Source organism: Budorcas taxicolor, chromosome 10 (assembly GCF_023091745.1).
Source record: "Budorcas taxicolor isolate Tak-1 chromosome 10, Takin1.1, whole genome shotgun sequence".
Classification (NCBI taxonomy): domain Eukaryota; kingdom Metazoa; phylum Chordata; class Mammalia; order Artiodactyla; family Bovidae; genus Budorcas; species Budorcas taxicolor.
In genome coordinates, this window is record NC_068919.1 from 45,019,814 (window position 1) to 45,038,460 (window position 18,647).

The following is an 18,647-nucleotide window of genomic DNA, read 5'->3' on the forward strand; positions in this document are numbered from 1 at the left end:
AATATTAAATAAATTTTTTTTCAATATAAAGCACTTAAAATTAACATAAAAGCTCAAAATAAATTTTTGGAGAGAAATGTAAAATTATTAAAGTTCATAATATAAGACTTGAATAGACAAAGAGGTATGCCATGGTGGTGAGCAAGACTCCTTAACATGTAAAGATATCAATGCTTCCAAAGTTAACCTAGAAATTCAAGGCAATTTCAACACACTTCCAGCAAATATTCTGAGGGAATAAAAAAAGCATATTTAAAAATATACATGGAAAAATAAAACCAAAGTCTGCAATTGAGCTGACTTTGAGAAAAGAATAAAGGGAAAGGACTTGCCCCACTCTGCTCCACTGCCGCGTAATAAAACACTGTAGTCTCTGTGCTTGTGCTCAGTTGCGTCCAACTGTTTGTGATGCCGTGAACTGTAGCCCGTCAGGCTCCTCTGTCTACGGGATTTCCCAGGCAAGAATACCGGAGTGGGTTGCTATTTCCTCCTCCAGGGGATGTTTCTGACCCAGGGATCAAACTCAAGTACCCTGCATCTCCTGCACTGCAGGCGAATTCTTTACAACTGAGCCCAAGACACTAGAGTACTGCTGCAAAACCATGCAAATAGACCAAGGGCCAGAGAGTGTTTAGAGACGTATGTGTGTGTGCTTATGCATTTGGATGTGAGTGTACCTGATGTATGGAAAAGAACACACCACAAACCACGGGGGACAGGATAGGCTGCTTAGTAGATAGTGCAGGGAAAACTGGTTCACTTGATGGAGAAAAATTAACTTGAATTCCTAACACCATAAACAAAGGTAAACTTCAGAGACACTACAGATATGAATGTGAAAGGCAACCCTGCAAAACAAACAAGCAGAAATATTTACGGGAGAATATATCTATGATCTCAAAAGTGGGGAAGGATTCTTTTTAAAAAAAAAACGGCGGGGGGAGCCTAAAAAATACAACTATAGGCCAAGGAAAAAATTGAGGGATTTGACTATTTTAAGATTAATGATAATGATGGGTATCAATATCAACTGACGGGTGAAAAAGAGGAAGACAATGAGGAAAATGTGATATTGAGAAATTATTAATGATTTTTGTGATAGTAACACCATGATTATGTTTTAAATGAGGGAGTCCTGGGGTGGGGGAAACTATGAATGCTCATAGAATTGGATATATCTCAAGAAGATTATGCTAAACAAAAGCCACCACACATAAAAGATATATATTTTATGACCCTATAGACAAAATTCTTATAAAGTCTGAATAATCTATAGTGACATACGCAGCTCACTGGCTCTTGGGCAGTGGGGTGATCAGTACTACAGGCTGAGGAATTAGAAAGGGGCACAGGAAGTGTTCTTTATCTTAATTATGATGATTTCAAGGATATAAACATATGTCAAAGCTTCTCAAATTAAGACACTTTAAATATGTACAGTTTACGGTATATCAAGTGTATCTCAATAAAGTTGTCAAAATAGAAAAATTATTTTTACAAAGGAAGTCCTTTTTAAAAGAGAGATGTGTAAATAAAATAATACAATGGTTCCCCTGGATTTGCAGCATCGGTATGACCTGGAAACTTCTAGAAATACAAATTTTCAGCCTCACCCCAGGCCTGCTGAGTCAGAAACTCCAGGGGTGGGGCTCAGCAATCTGCTTTAACAAGGCCCCCGGGGGATTCCACTGCTCACTCCAGTTTGACAACCACTTAAATAACGTGCATGTATGCTCAGTGTCTCAGCCACGTCTGACTCTGCAACCCCATAGACTACAGCCCACCAGGTTCCTCTGGCCAGGGAATCTTCCAGGCAAGAATACTGGCGCGGGTTCTTCTTGTCAGAATAACCTGGGGAAGGGTGATGGTGCAGAAATGTATGAAACCAACTGGATCATGAGTTGATCATTGTTGGAACTGGGGTGATGGCTACCTGGGGGCTCATTACAACCATCCTCTACTGTTATACACATTTGGTAGTTTCCCATAATAACCGTTTTCAAAACTCCAAAGTGATTTTCCCCAGTGCCCCTTTACCGCTCTCCCTCACTCCCCTTGGTCCCTTCTCTCCAGCTCTCCTGTCTCTGGAACATTCTCTCTTGACCTCAGAACTCGGCACCCTCCTGTTCTCCTCAGGTGCCTCAAGGTTTCCCAACCCTCGGGGCTCCTTCTGCTCTTGCCCTCTCTCCCTGTCCTCCCAGCTAACGTTTTGAAGTGACTCATTCCTTACCATCAGTCACCACTTCTCTCAAAGTTCTTTTGCGCACTCCAGTTTCTGTCCACTTTCTCTGGGTGCAGAACCAGATTTCTCGGAAGCACTGAGGACTCTGTCTTGCCCAGGATCTTTTCTCTGCACTTGCCACGTGTGATATTTTTGCTGCTTTCAGTGGCATCATTGAGACCCTCTTCTCCTGTGAAAGTCTGTTGCTTCTTTTCTTTCTCTTAGAAAAACAAGATGCTTGCCCCTTTAAATTAAAAAAAAAAATTTAACTTGACTGTTTTAATGTGTAACAGAATTGCTGATTTAAAAAAATCCAAATAATACAGTAGTGTAACAAGCACCACTGTTATCTTGTTTCCTGGGACACTATAATTTATTTCCTACTACCCTGGGGATCCCTCTGTGGGGTCTGAGTTCATTCCTCTTTGGTCTCTGCCTCAGCTTCCCTGGGAAAGCACTCACTCTATGGAGCTGGAAGACTGCTGCCCATTGATTCTTGAGACTGAAAGATAAGAGAAAGACTAAGGGAAAGGAGTAGATGAAACAGAGGAGAGAGCAAGACAGAGCCAGAGTAAATATGAGGAGGATGGCTGACAGCCACCTGGAAGTAAGAAGAGAAATGAAATGCTCCTCGTAGATGTCCAGCTGAGACTCCCCAATCCATTTTTTATTGAACATCTTTGTTTTCAGTCATGGCTCTTGGCCTCTTTGGGGATTCCCAGGTGGCACAGGAACCCCGGCCAATGTAGGAGATATAAGAGAGGCAGGTTTGATTCTTGGGTCGGGAAGATCCCCTGGAGGAGGGCATGGCCACCCACTCCAGTATTCTTGCCTGGAGAATCCCATGGACAGAGGAGCCTGGCCGGCTATAGTCCACAGGGTTGCAAAGAGTTGGACACAACTGAAATGACTTAGTGCACACACTTGGGCTCTTTGAGGAGCTCTGAGGCCCAGAAGCTTCGCTTCTTCAGAGGAACTAGTGATAAGACAGTGCTCAGCATATAAAGTTAGAATGAAGACTCACCATCATGCATGTGGCCACCTCCGCCCTCAGCTGTGAACCTGGATCATCCTAAGGGTTCGCTGCCCCTGACCCGACCAGCACTCTGCGTGCATTCACAGACTTGTTCCCAAAGACATCAAGCTGCTAACTTACTGACAATCTACCCACTGTCATATTTACCTGATCTGCTTAAACTGTGTTCTTATTGCTCTCCAAGGAGTTTCCTGAAAGTCATTCAAGAAACTTGACTCCCTGTTTCAAATTGCTAGCCTTGCCAGGCTTCATGACTTAGTGAAACTCTACTTAAGATGTTTGTGATGTTACACACTTTTAAGGCTATGCAGAAATGCGGAAAAATCCTTACGACCCACTGTTAGTTTCCCAAAAAAGTAGCACACAAAATACAGTGTATTAACTTGGTAGTAACTCGGTAAATATTTTTTGTTGACATGGACAGGAATAAAAATGGAAGATACAAGAATGACATTATTGTCGGGTAGGACTGAGTAGTGGGAATTCTTCTCCTTTATGAACTCCCTCTACATAGCTTTGTATATAAAACTCACCTAGCTGAGATGTTTCCCTGTGCTAGTTCAAAGTTGAAAGTTCTGTTTCCAGGGCTCTGATCAGTGTTATGTGGCAGCCTGGATGGGAGAGGAGTTTGGGGGAGAATGGATACATGTATATGTATGGCTGAGTCCCTTTGTTGTTCACCTGAAACTACTACAACATTGTTAATCAGCTATACCCCAATAGAAAATAAAATGTTTTTTTTTTTTAAGTTCTGTTTCCAGGGAACTTTAAAGGGAAGGGAGTGGGACAAGATAGGTATAAAGTAAATAAGCTACAAGGATATATTGTACAGCACAGGGAATACAGTATTTTATAGCAACTTTAAATGGAGCACTGAATTAGCATGTCATACACCTGAAACTAATATAATATTGTAACTAAATTGTACTTCAATTTTAAAAAGAAGTTCTGTTTCCAGTCTTGGCTGGCATGCTTTGTACAGCACCAGATTCTCTGTGTTGAGTCAACACAAGAAAACCCTGTTGCTCAGCCCCCAGGTGAAAGCCCTCAGTACCATCTTTCACTTCCCTGCATCTCCCCCTTTGTTCAGATAACGGCTACGAGTTCAAACTCTTCCTTCCAGAACTTTTCTCTGCCCTCTTCCCCACTTCTTGGCATTTTTCTACTGCTGACAGCTAGTTATATGAGACCTATTATGATGGGATTTCTCCTACCCAAGATCTCTGAACTGATTTCTTTCCTGTGAACTGGGCCTGCGTCAACTTGTTTGTTCTGTCAGAGGAGGAATAAGCCCTGGGTTCCTTCTTATCACAGACATGTCTGATGCCTCCACTAAAAACCACCAACCAACTCAATGGTTACAGGTATCAATACACTTTATAATTTTGGAGTATAGTATCCTTCCTAAACCTTGCAAAAAGAATTTTACAAATCCTCATTGGAATTAAGTGCTACAATCTCTATGATAAAAGTGGAATGACTGAGGTATTGGAGCTATTTCCCCTTCCCATGCCCCCAGGGAAAACAGAAGTTGAAGAGTGTGCCTGAGTTTTAATTTTCTGATTCTTTGAATACCCTTTAAGGACTCTCTGTATCCTGTCCTCATTTCTACCACCCACAAAACCGTGGCAAGTCGAGAAAATAGATAGGCAATATCAAAGAGAAGTTTTGCATATGTGTTAAAAAAAAATCTAGGATGTAGATATAACTAATCTAGTTATAATTTATTCCACTACAAAGTGAGCTCCAAACTCTTATTTCAAGGATGGGGAGGGAGATGGGCATGAAGAAGCAAGCTCTGGGTATGTGTATGTATAACTGAACAACTTTGCTGTATACCTGAGACCAACACAATAAATCAAGAATAGTCCAATATCAAATAAAAACTTTAAACAAGAAACTATTAACAGCTCCATAGGTAAGACTTCTTAACTCATCTCAGTGGGTTTGCTATGCAGCCGCTCCCCAAGGAAGTATCTTTTATTCGCTGGCTGTGTTGCCTTGGGTGAGCTTTGGCTGCCTGCCTGCCCTGCTGGTCACCAGATACACCTGCGCCCCTTCTCAGAGCTAGACAGAAAGCTGGATCCTTGCCAGAGCTGACCTCTGGCCACAGAGGCGACCCGACCGGAGAGGTCTGTGAGGATGCTCACTGGCCTTCGTCTGTCCAGGCCATGCAGCTGACAGTGCTAGGGGCACCGGGCTTCCAGCCTCCTGAGGACTTCATCAAGCACTGCCACTGAGATAAGAAGGCCGAGGGGCAGAAGGATCACTCCACGTGTTCCAGCACCCCATAACCAGGGGAGATGAGTGCAAACTGAAATGCAAGCGTCTGGGGGGCGCTGGCCAGTCTTCTTTGAAAGGAACTGAAATGAGGGATCAGATCATACATTCCTGCCATTGCACAGAAGTAGAGCATCCAAACAAGAGGAAATTGCCAGTTTACGCTGATAGAATGTGGCATCTCTGAACTCAAGAATACCCCCCAGCCCCAAGAGTCTGGTGATAGGGCATTTCCTGTGGACATGCGGTTCAGGTCTACTGAGTTAGGAGGCATCATTGCTTCAGCAGGAAGACTGGCTTGTTATGACAAAAGCTACATTCTTTGAGAGGCCAATGTGTAGAACTGCAGGGAGTGATACTTGGAAATCACTCATTCTTTCTTAGGGTTCGTGAATTTGGGGTGATTGCTCAAACCAGAGTAGCTGATAGGGTTGTCCAAACTAGAAACTATGGGGTGAAATAGTCTTCCCCTTCACCCAGTCAAGACCTTTCTACAGCAGAGAAGCACTAACATATCTACACAGTGCTTATTATGAGCCACTGGGCTAAGTTCTCCACATGCCCAGCTCATAATATTTATTCCTTCCTCCTGCTCTTTGGGATATATTATATGGCCTTCATCTTTAAAAAAGTAGAAGACTGAGACTCAGAGAGGTTAAGTGACTTGCTCAAAATCACAAAGGAAGTGAGTGGTGGAGCTGAGTCTCAAAGCCCAGGTTCATGAGATGCCAAAGTTCTTTCCCCTACACCATTTGGTCTCCCTAACCATCAGTGAAGTTGTCAGAATTGATACGAGGACTGTTTGCTTTATGGAGGTATCTGTGAGCTTGCTGGAATGTGGTCTGTGACTGCATTTTGGTTTAAAACACAGAGAGGAGAGAGGACAGTGCTGCAGACTGAGAGCAAGAACAGGATCTGGACCAAACCTCTGAGCTTAGAGAAGAGAGGTCTAACCAGACAACGTGAAAGGAGAGATGGGTATGAGAAACCTTAAGCTATTATAGTCTAATGATATCTCCTAAGCAGTCTTGGCGTCAACTAACCATGGCTTTCAGAATAATTCCCCTGGAAAGAGATAACACATATTGCACCAAGGTTTATTTTCACTTAAAATGCAAACTTCCTTGTTATATAGGCTTTTGATTTATCATCATTTTTATCGGTCACACAGAGTGCTTTATAAAAGTCCCAGCAGAAAAAAAAAGAAAAAAAAGTCCTGGTGAGAAGCCATTATTCCCTATTCAACAGAAGCAGCAGTTGGGAGTCCATGGACAAATAATTGGACCAGAGTCACTAGTTACCATGGTAATTCGTGGCAGGGGCTGGGTAAGAACTTATGGCCCCTTGTTGGAATCCAGATTTCAGTTTAAATTAGTGAACCAAGGCTGAGATCAAGACAACTTCCTTTTGTTTCAAGTCCACACTCAGGAGTATCTTATATATGTCAGATGCTTTTGTTTTCCAACGTACTTTCCCATATGTGGTTTCATTCTACATCCATCAACTTGGCTGGGCTTAGACATTCTTATTTCAACTTACAGGTCAGAAAACTAAGGCACATACTGGGCTAGAGACTTGCTAAGGGCCCAGAGCTGGTTCCTGGCAGAGTCAAGAGTCTGGCTTTCTTTTCTGTGGGTCACATTGCCCTCCACCTGATCCTGCCTGAAAGTGAGCGTGGCAGCTAGGGTTCATACAGAGGTTATGACTCTAAGCCACAACTGCAAAAGTGAAAACAAAGATGTGAAGAAAGTGGCAAAAGTGATTGCATTTTCTAAGGCCTTGACACTTGTACTGGGATCAACAGGTCCATGCACACCTTGGCTTTTGTTCCCTCAGCCAACGCCCAGGCCAAGCATTCTCTTAGCCTTTTCCTTCCTTTCTTCCTTTCCTCTACCTCACCTTCCCTGCACACTCCCTTTACCTGGTCAAAGCAGAGCTCATTAATATAACAAAGAATTACATGGTTGGGCTCATAGTCTCCTTTGCTAGAGAACTTATTGAATCAAAGCTCTGTGGTCTCAGGTTCCTCATATCCCAACTGGGCAGACGCTCTATGCAGTGATCAGAGTGCAGGGTCCCTCAGCATCCCTCCCCACAGTACTTGGGGAGAAGGATACAGTCGGGTCCTGGGCAGAGCATCATGTGATTGCTAGAAGTGGCTCATTGTACCCTAGATCAACAAAACACAATCACAGCATCTAGAATCCACATCTCAGAGGGACCCAGAAATACAGCATCCTCATTTGAGGCATTTGTTACCGCAGCCATGGAAAATGCTTGCCTGGGCCTTGGAGACAGAAAATTGTTGTTGCCATTCAGTTGCTAAGCCATACCTGACTCTGGGACCCCATGGACTACAGCACGCCAGGCTTCCCTGTCCTTCACTATCTCCTGGAGTTTGCTCAAACTCAAGTCTATTGAGTTGGCGATGCTATCCAACCATCTTATCTTCTGCTGCCCTCTTGCCTTAAATCTTTCTAGAAAATTATCTGGTTGAAAATTCAGTCTCTGTTACTCAAACCTTGTGAACCTATGCAAGGAAGGCGTTTTACTTTTCCAAGCCTCATGTGTCTCTTCCATGATATAGCAAACGTAACACTAATCTCCATGGGTTGTTGTAAGAATAAACTGTCTGGCAAACAGTAGGCACTCAATAAATGTTAGATCTCCTCCCACCAGCCTTTTGCCCCATCCAAAGGGGCGTTCCTCATTGACTGACACTATTTGAAGAATGAATTCTCACCTTAAGAAATAAAAATCTCTGCACTCTAATCTTTATGCCTGAAAAGCCAACGGTTAGCTTGTGTAAGGGGCAAATACTGCCAGACGGCACCAGCTTTGAGAAAGAAGAGCCTGGCATTAGCTGTGTATTTCAGAGGCTTTAGGAACTCACTGAATCTCACCCTTACACAGATGATGTCGTCCCTCACAGCCCCAGGACAGAGTAGGACTCTTCTTCTGATTATACATCAAGCTTATTATCATCCTTTTGGGTTGGCTGAAACGTTTGTTTGGGGTCAGCCAACCCAATAATTACATTAATATTTATGACATGGTTTCTGTTTACACATTCTCTGAGCAAGGACTATGCCTAGCACAGTGCCTGGCACATAGAGGGTGAATGAATGGATGAAGTTTCCACCCACTTTATCTCATTTCAGCCATATATCAGTACTGTCGATGACCCTGGGGCCAAGATGACAATCTGTACTTTAGAGATGAGGATACTGAAGTTCAGAGAAGTTGCACCACTGTCAAGGCCATCCATTAAGTGGTGGGGCAGACACTGCAGTCCAGAACTCTTGACAGAAAATCCGGTATACGTTTCCTCCACTCCTCTGCCCTTTGACTCATCAGCCTCACCCTCCTGTTGATACACACATAGTGAGATTTGAGAGAAGCTCTGCTCCGTGGAACCTTCCATCTGGGCATGTCATTTGTTGGCCTGGTGCTATCTCTTGAGCACTGGGCATTACCTTAATACTTAATGGATTAAGGTAGCACTTTCTACCCTAATCCATTGAGTAATGGGCTATTTATCGACTGACAACAGCCGCATCTGCTGCTGGCAAGGCAAATCCATACAGGTTCAGTTGCACAGGGCCCAGGAAGCCTCCAGCAGGGAGGGTTCCCAGAGTTGGGGTCTAAAGCTGGCTAGGTTTGTGCTGTTTGCTGAGGTATGAGAGGGAGAGGCTTGATATTCAGCTTCAATGTTTCAGAAGTTTGATCATTTCATTCATTTCTGTTTACTTTCCCTCCCTGTGATATCAGAAGACTAAAATTAAAATTAAAAAAAAAACCCACTCTTGTAGGTCAATTACACTTCAAACAAACAAACCCATAGAAAAAGAGGCCAGATTTCTGGTTATTGGAGGTAGAGGGGTGGGGGAATTGGATGAAGGCAGTCAAAAGGTATAAATTTCAAGTTAAAAGCCTAATTAGGGCTTCCCAGGTGGCACTAGTGGTAATGAACCTGCCTGCTGATGCAGGAGACATGAGAGATGGGAGTTTGATTCCTGGGTTGGGAAGATCCCCTGGAGGAGGGCATGGCAACCCACTTCAGGATTCTTGCCTGGAGAATCGCATGGACAGAGGAGGTTGGTGGGCTACAGACCAGAGGGTTGCAAAAAGTCAGCACAACTGAAGCAACTTGGCATGCACGCATATAATACTATATCCTTCTACTTCTCTGTATATTCAACTAATTTTTGAGAGTTTGATGTTGAAACTCCAACTAAAAATCTTATCTACTAAAAAAATAATTGTAATATATAGTGGAACTATATGTAACCTTGTTCTGTATTTTCCAAGTCTCCTGTTATATTTTTATAATAATAGGTATGTAAGGGACAAATCTAAGACTGCTGTATGTTATATATGAAAGTTGTTAGGGTAAGTTGTAAGAGTTCTCATCAGAAGGAAAGAAAATTTCCTTTTTTTCTTTTGTTTTGTACATATATCAGACAATGGATGTTCACTAAACTTATTGTGGAAATCATTTCATGATGTATGTAACTGAAATCATTAGGCTGTATACCTTTAAATTATACAGTGCTATGTATCAATTATATCTCAATAAAACTAGAAAGAAAAAAAACAAAGCACTTAGAACAATTGGGTCTCTGTTTATATTCTCAATCCTCTTTTAATTGCTATCCATTCTTTACAAATTAACCAGATCTTTGATCTAGCTATGCAATAAACATTCCAACCCTCTCCTTTCTCTCCATCAAACTCAGTTCACAACATTCTGTTAAATCCATCCCCTTTTTAAACTTCTCCATCTCTGGGGATCCTTGGGGAATGCTTAGAGATGCATGCTCAAGAAGAAACTGGACTTACTGTTTAGCCAGACAGAATGGAATGGGAGTAACAAAATGTGTGTGCCCGACCCAGCTTCCTTTGAACTAGTAGTGAAATGTGGGGTGAGTGATTTCACTTCCATGGTGTGCATTTCTGAACCTGCAGCAGCTCCTCCCCAACCTCTGGTGTTTCTCTAGTGCACTTCGTCTTGTAAAGCCCTTGATGACGAATCAGAGACACGAATGTCTTAAGAACGATAGTGAAACACTCACTCACCACCCTAGAGGTGTGGCTCTTGATCAAGAGCTATAAGCAGAAAAGGTCATCCCTAAGTCTATGGTGGTTTGAAAGTGCTTGTAACAAGACTGTCTTTGTAACAACTTCCTCAACAAGACTTCATAGCCCTTTATTAACCCAAACAATGGCTGAGCAGATATGAACAGAACAGTAGCACCCCTTGAAATGTGGGTGGCATGTGCTTCCTGTGGCTTCAGCAGAAAAGCTGGTCTGTCCTTCCAAAACTACCACGGACAAGCAGCTTCATCAGTCATTGAGGCCAGCCTGAGAGCCCACTTGGACTGAGATCAGCACAGACCAGAGGGGTGAGGGCTGGTCAGGCAACTATGGCCAAGAGAAGAGGGCAGGATGATTCAGGTCACAAAACCAGGGGTCCTGTACCAGGGCTGGGGGTGGGCACGCTTCAGCAGACCATGTGATCTGAACAATGCCTGTGGGAGGCAGGGAGCCAAGAGAATAGGCAGAGTCACTGAGCAGGAAGGAAACAGAGCCAAACCACCGGGACCAGACACAGTCAGAGGACCCACGGAAGCCAGAAGCACCAATAACAAGACTGGTGGTGGGAGCAGCAAGTGGCAGTCACAGCAGCAGGAAAATTCAGTGCACGCCAGAGGCAGCAAGTTAGTAAGACCTTTGACTTAACGACTGAACATGGACTAAATACAAAGGGGATCAGACAACAAGTATCAGCATGTGACTAGATGCAGACCTGGATTTGATCCCTGGGTAGGGAAGATTTCTGGAGAAGGAAATGGCAACCCATGCTAGTATTCCTGCCTGAGAATCCCATGAACAGAGGAGCCTGGCAGGCTACAGTCCATGGGGTCCCAAAGAGTCAGACACAAGTGAGCAACTAACTTTAACACACACTGTATATATATACATATATTTATTTATTTAAAAGAATACAGACATGCGAGGCAAGTGGACAAAAATGAGCAACAGGGGCTGATAATACGCACTGAAAACGACACCAACATTAATCTGAGCCAAGAGGCAAAATGCCTGGTACAGAGTCCTGCACTGAGTGACCTGCATGCTAAGTCGCTTCAGTCAGATCCAACTCTTTGCGACCCTTGGGACAGGAGCCCACCAGGTTCCTCTGTCCATGGGATTCTCCAGGCAAGAATACTGGAGTGGGTTGCCATTCCCTCCTCCAGGGGATCTTTCCAACCCAGGGATCGAACCAGCATCTCTAATGTCTCCCACACTGGTAGGCGGGCTCTTTACCACTAGTGCCACTTGGGAAATCAAGTAGGAGCTCAAGAAATCATGCAAGTCCCTTTCTTTCATCCAAGTGCCCAGAAAAGAGACCCCCTCCTTCCTCCCCAGCTTCCTAGAGAAAGACTGATATTATGAACTAGTTAAGAGCTTTGCCTACTTACCTGCTCTGAAGTGAAAGTCTAATTGCTTAGCAAAGCTGTTCATTTCTTCTTTTTACCTACATATCTATTTCTAGTTCACAGCACACCCTCAACCCCATGCTATTTACCTGTTAATTTCTTTGCATCTATATTTCAAAGGTAAGACCTTTTCAGGACCTTTCTGTGAACTGACTGTACAGTCCACAGAAATTCTGAATTTGAATGCAGCCCATCCTTCCTAATCCATAGGTGTCTCGTCCAGTCCGTAAGGTGTGCCCAGTCCAGGCAAGCACACGATGGGGGCACAGAAGGAGTCTCTGGCCCAGACTGGTATTGTATTTAGGGGGCTTCTCAAGTAGAGGCAATGACAGCCCAAGGTCGTGGCCACTGAAGCGCGTCCCTGGACGCACCCCTCCCCACTGGGTCCAGGCAGGCGTATCTCTCCCCCGCCCGCCTGCGGCTTCCACGGAGACCTGGGTTCCGCGGCAGCCCCGGCTCAAGGAGCGCCCGGGCCACTGCCCCGCGGAGAGCGGCTGAAGTCAGGGTTACAACTCACCTTGGAACTGGGGCGCCAGACCTCCCCTAGGCAGGGCGTTCTCCCCCCCACCCGATGACATCATCTGTTTGGGGCTGAGTCGCTCCATAAAAGCAGCCCGCGGGAAGCCAGGAGCCCAAAGAGCAGAGGTGCTGGCCGTGACGCCCGGCTGCGCGCACAAGGTCCGGGTGAGCGCCCCGCCAGCCCCAGCGCCCGAGCCAGAGGGCGAGAAGGAGCTCAGCCGCCCGCAGCCCGCGCTCTCCGCCCGCGCAGGGAGCCGCCCGAAGATGCCTCTCCGCAGCCTGCACGCGGCGGCCGTGCTCCTGCTCGTGGTCTTAAAGGAAGAGCCTTCCAGCCCAGCCCCGCTCAATGGTAAAGTTTCTTCTGCCTCTTCTTTCCGAACAATCCCGAGCGCTCAGCCACACCTGGGCAGAAGGAGTCCTCACGCGGCTCGTTAAAGTAAAATCATTTGCGGGGAGCGGGGAAGGACCTGCAGGGTCTCCAACAGTACGTTTTTACGAAGGATGCTTCATTTTCCTTTGGAATGGAGGATCCGTTCTGGTTTCGCAGGGTGGGCGGGGTAGTCGGGAAGCGGTTTGCCGGACTTTGTCCTCGCATTAAAATCCGTTTGTGCCTTCTCGGAGTACACCCCCCAACACCCACCCGCAGCGCTGGAGAGGTGGCTTGGGAATTTGCTAACCCGAGGAGGAGAAACAGAACCAGGATGTAAAATATCGTGCCCCGATCCACGTGCAGGCGGCAGAGGAGTGTCTGGGGTGTTCCTGAGCAGCCTCTCTACCAGGGAGGGTTCGCACAGTGGTGGGTGCTTTCCTTTGGAGGAGACTCTTTACCATTAAGTTTTACGTCCAAGTCAAAGAGCTGATGCATCTCATCCTAATCATTGTTTTTCTCCAGAAGGGCTTTACTACTCTGAAGTTGTACGTGTGTGTGCGCGACGTGCCCTCAGACGAGCATGCATAACCTTATTTCTGACTGTAGTTAGTTAGGGCTTTGGACCCTGAAGGGCTGAGGCTGGTGGTGCCCAGCCAGTAGCAGGAGATGGTAGAGGGGCTTGGGTCAGGGAGGCGAGTTGTAGCCAGCAACTATAGTGTTAGTTGCTCAGTTGTGTCCCACTTTTTGGGACCCCGTGGACTGTAGCCCCCCAGGCTTCTCTGTCCATGGAATTCTAAAGGCAAGAATACTGGAGTGGGTTGCCATACCCTCCTTGAGGGGATCTTCCCGGTCCAGAGATCAGACCTGGCTCTCCTGTGTGTCGTGCATTGTAGGCAGATCCTTACCCTCTGAGCCATCAGGGAAGCCTGTGGCCAGCCAGCAGCTAAGGTGAGGGCTTCTGCCTGGGTCTCCACAGCTGGGCGAGCCCTTTTCTGGAGGAGCAGATGGTGACTTACAGAAACTTCCTGAGTAACAGATGGTGCCTAGTGCCCTTGACAGAGTTTGCCCCAAGTGTTTGTACGGACATTTGTAGGCGCAACCATTCCTGCTGCTGCTGCTAACCTCCGACTCTGTGCGACCCCGTAGACGGCAGCCTACCAGGCTCCTCTGTCCATGCGAGTTTCCAGGCAAAAGTACTGGAGTGGGTGGCTATTGCCTTCTCCGGCGACCATTCCTAGACCCAGGCTAGGCTGAAACATTCCTAGAAGAGCCCAGAGTGACGAGAATGGCTGCCAGTCCATATTCCCTGGCTGGGTGGTGGTGGTGAGAAGTTGGTTCTGCTCAGAGGCATGAAAGCTGGAGCCCCCTCCCGTCAGAGGGCATGGTGCCCATGGGGCATGGTAGGAGAGGCAGAGGGAGCCTGGCTGTCAGCAGCTTTGTCCTCTTAATTCAGTTCGAGTCCACTAGCTGGCTTGATACGCTTGGTAGTTATCTTCCTCATCTGGTGAGGGAGAAAGTGGTTGGGAGAAAGGAGTTGTAAAAGTAGAAATTAGTTTCTAAAATGGCAGACTTTAATATATATTCCCCTCTGAAGAAAGCCACACTGTAACCCAAAGTCTGACTTGAAATCTCCCTTTTAGCTCCAAGACGAGGGAGAAGCGCTTTACCGACCCTCTTCTGAAAGCCTGTTTCTCCCCTCACTCTGGAGGCAGCTCCTTCTCCCCGCTGTGCTTCTCCGACCCTCTGGACCCTCCTCTCCCCCTCCTCCTTGCCCTTCTCTCTTTTCCGTTCTCCCAGTTGGGCTGGGGAAAGTTTTCAGTAAAAAAATAAAAATAAAAAACTACTTTCACTGTACACTGAGCAGCCAGCCTGCTTACCCCTTGATTCTAAGAACACAGCTTTTATTCTGTTCTTCCTCAGGCAGGTTTCTTGGGTTTTTAGTCAGAGCAAAACTCACCAAGATGTAAAGTGTCAGTGTTAACCCAAGTGTGGAGGGTGGTTAAGCTGGGCAGTGGGTGAGAAAGTGGTCTGTCCTCTGCCTGCATGCATGCTAAGTCATTCAGTCGTGTCCAGCTCTTTGCAACTCCATGGACTGTAGCCCGCCAGGCTCCTCTGTCCATAAAATTCTCCAGGCAAGAATACTGGAGTGGGTTACTATGCCCTTCTCCAGGGGATCTTCCTGGAGCACCTGAATTCTCAGTGACTGGCACTGGCAAACCTCGGGGTCAGGGAGGGAGAGGGCATAATAAAAGTCAAACATCTTCCAGAGATAACCTGGGAACTCTCAGTTGCTGGGGCAGGGGGTGGGGGTAACATTTCTATGAATTCTGCAGAACCTGCTCTGCCTGAGCCTGGTGTGGACAGCTGGGCAGCTTTGGGCTCCCCGGACGTTGGTTAGTCAGGGAAGGTTCTAGCATCCAGGACAGGGAGCAAGCAGGGCCCAGAACCCCTGACCTGAATCTTTGTAAACATCGTTTCCTCCGAAAGCAGCCAGAACATTCTCCCTGCCCAGGATAAGCTGGGGCTGCAGGTTCTAACAGGCATCCACCTGGACCTCCCAGTGCTCAGGAAAGAAGTGATGACCTTCTTAGGACAGATGCCCTCAGGAAGTTACTGAGGTGCAGCCACAGGGAGGGTCCTTTGCCTGGCCTGCCTGGGTCAGGGGCAATTTAATTCTGTGAAGATCTTTGCCCCTAAAGCGAGAGGTGGGAAACCAGGAGGGTTTCCAAATAAACCAAAGGTGCATCCTTCCTTTTTTTTTTTTTTTTTTGCACCCTTCCTTTATAAAGTTTTCTTGACCTCAGTTCTAGCAGACAATGAACCAAACTGGGCACTGACCTTCATCCAGTGAGACTCCCTGACCCAGATCACCCTCCCCTTCATTTTACGGTGCCTCTCCTCTCCAGACTCCAGCTTTCAAGCCCCTCCAGACACGGCCATTTATACCCAAAGCACGGAGTCTTGAGGTCCAAGCAGGGTCGCTCAGCAAAATGAGGGCAGGAAAGATTGCTCTGCTGCTTTTTAAGAACATGTCCCCAGGCCTGTGTCCTTGAGCCCTTACAGTCCCAGAGGCACGCGATCACACTGAGTTTACTGGAGCATTGTGCTGATGCCTCATCTGAGGAAGAGCACTGCAACAATATGGAAACCTCAGCTTAGCAGGCTTCGGGGAAAGGAGCAGAAGATACAGGCTGTTAAGGCCATGGTTTGATTTTGGTGCAGGTGCAATTAAAATTTCTGGCCAATGCAGGACCGCTCAGTGGTTGCAGATGTTTTTTCCTGGTGGCCTCCAGGATCACTGAGTGGCCTGTGACTCTCCAGGGAAGCACTGAGATGAAATTCCCTGCTCCTTGTGAGATTTTACATCCTGGGCCTCCAAGTGCTCTGGCCAGCTAAGTGACAATCCTCTGGCTTCCTCTGCCCCTGAAATCCAAGGTTGTATTTTAATAAAACTCCTCAAACAGAACGCCAAAGGAAAATGTTCAGAAAGGTGCTTTGAAGTTTTCTGTAGCTTGGTTCCCAAGCCATGCTTCCCCGCCCCCCCTTTTCATTATTGTGTCAATGAGAGGCTAGCAGTAAACTTGAGGGTCACATAGAAGTTTGGGCTCGCCATGGTTCTGAATGTCTTCATCTAACTGCTGATTCAGAGGAGGTGAATTTAGGGACTATTAAGCCCTAAACCTAAACCATAGTAGGTTTCAGGGGCTCTGTGGGGTCCTGGGTACTGTCATGGTACACATTTTTGCCACAAGCATTTTCAAGGTGTAGCTGGCCCATAAGGCAATTTTGCTACAGAAAATAAAATAATAAAAAGTAAAAGCAGGACATCAAAAAAGACATAATGAACAGAAATAGAGTCAAGTGTACAAAAACTTATGGTTACTGGGAGGGGGGGAAGGCGAGGAGGGATAAATTGGGAGATTGGGATTGACATATACACACTACTATACATTAAGAGATAATTAATAAGGACTTTTGTAAAGCACAGGGAACTCTACTCAATACTCTGTAATGGACCTACATGGGAAAGGAATTTTAAAAACAGTGGAGATACATGTGTGTGTGTGTGTGTGTGTATAACATGGGAAAGGAATCTTAAAAACTGGAGATATATATATATATGTGTGTGTGTGTGTGTGTGTGTGTAACTGGCTCAGCTTGCATATACCTGAAACTAACACTGTAGATCTACTCCAATAAAAAGTTTAAAGGACACAATGAAACATAAGAAATAAATAAAAATTTAAAAGGCTTTCTAACAAATATAAAATATTTGAATACATTTTAAAATGTATGTAGATTCATAGTAATACTGTGCAAATAACTGATTTTATCTTGTGGGCTGTACCTAAGCATTTGCCTTCCAAGTCTTTCGTTCATGGTATTTTATACTTTTTGTTTGTTTGTTTGTGGTTGATTCGTCTTCTCAGTCAGCATCGCCCTTTTCCTTCCTTAAGAGAAGTACCAGCTTCCAAGTATGAGGGTGCATGTTTGTACCTGAGCTTTGTGTTGCAGTGTGAAAGCCTCTACCCTGTGCTGGATTCTTGGCATCTTGTCACCTATCTGTTGATAGATGTTTCAAAGTTGTGGGAAATGCTGGCTCAACCTTTGAGGCCCTCGGCCTCTTTTTCCTCCAGTGTAGTGTGTTTCAAAGTAAGAAACCAATTCTTGGCGCTAACGATCATCATCGGTCAGCTGGATAAAGCCATCAGTAACATCACTAACTGGAAGAAATGCTAATGCATTGGAATGCTAATGCAGTAGAAATCCAACTGCCAAACCAAAAACTGTCAACCAGTTATTTGATCTTTCATGGCAGAAATGTCTTACTGCCAGTTAATTATGCAATAACAATTTGTGGCAGAAAGGCTTGTGGCAAAGAAGTTTACGGTAAAAGAAAGAAAAAGGAAAAACACACAGAACAAAAAACCAACACAGTTCTATGGACCTCCTATGAAATTAACTGTATGTGAAGTTTCTTGTGTTCAAGCTTATGGGCCTTTTTGATGAGGAAAGGCAGCAAATACTCTAAGGGGTCTGGACTACTGCCTCTCGCTCAAAGACTCTCTAAGTTCATGGGAAGTGATGGGAAATGTGGAGAAATGCTTCTTAACAGGAATTGATCCACTTTGCCTTATGGTCTCTCATTGCTTTATCTAGAAATCAAGGAGGTTGGGTGTGTGAAAGAGCCCTTAGTCCTTCTCTTCCAAAGTGGGCTGTCAACAAATAATGCCTAAACCTAAGCAAATCATGAAGGCTCAACATAGGTATATTTTTATAGAGTTGTGGAGATAATGCCAAAATAATTATGTTAAAAGAATTCAAAGTGGTTGCCATAGGGAACAGGAAAGTGACTCAGGAGTGTTAGGGGACCGATATTTCATTGAAAGCCTGATGTGGATAGAACCATCTGACTCTTTAAACCACATGCAAGTGTAATTTGAAAAAATTACCAAAAGAATTGAATTTGAAAATTAAAAACACTGAGACAAAGAAATGAAACAGAAAAACAATTAAAAAAAATAGGTGATTAACCAGCTTACAAAGAAAAACAAGCCAAATTCTCTTATGTTTTTCAAAAGCACTATTGGCCTGAGTAGGAAATGCCCAGTTGTGAGAAGTGAGCACCAGGTGACTGGTCAGGTAAGTTTTACTGCAAATCAATTCCCGAGAGAAAGGAGATATGGGTCTTTCTCCTGCAGATGGGCCCAGAATCCT

The 18,647-nt window shown here is 45.3% G+C and overlaps 1 protein-coding gene across 1 annotated transcript in view; it reads left to right on the plus strand.

Annotated features, from left to right (window-relative positions):
* Positions 1 to 12,823: 12,823 nt before the first annotated feature.
* CA12 (carbonic anhydrase 12) overlaps positions 12,824 to 18,647 on the plus strand; it is a 61,843-nt gene continuing 56,019 nt past the window's right edge. The window contains exon 1 of the mRNA XM_052647111.1: positions 12,824 to 12,908. Coding sequence (XP_052503071.1) covers positions 12,824 to 12,908 — 85 coding nt within the window. The remainder of the gene's footprint in view (positions 12,909 to 18,647) is intronic.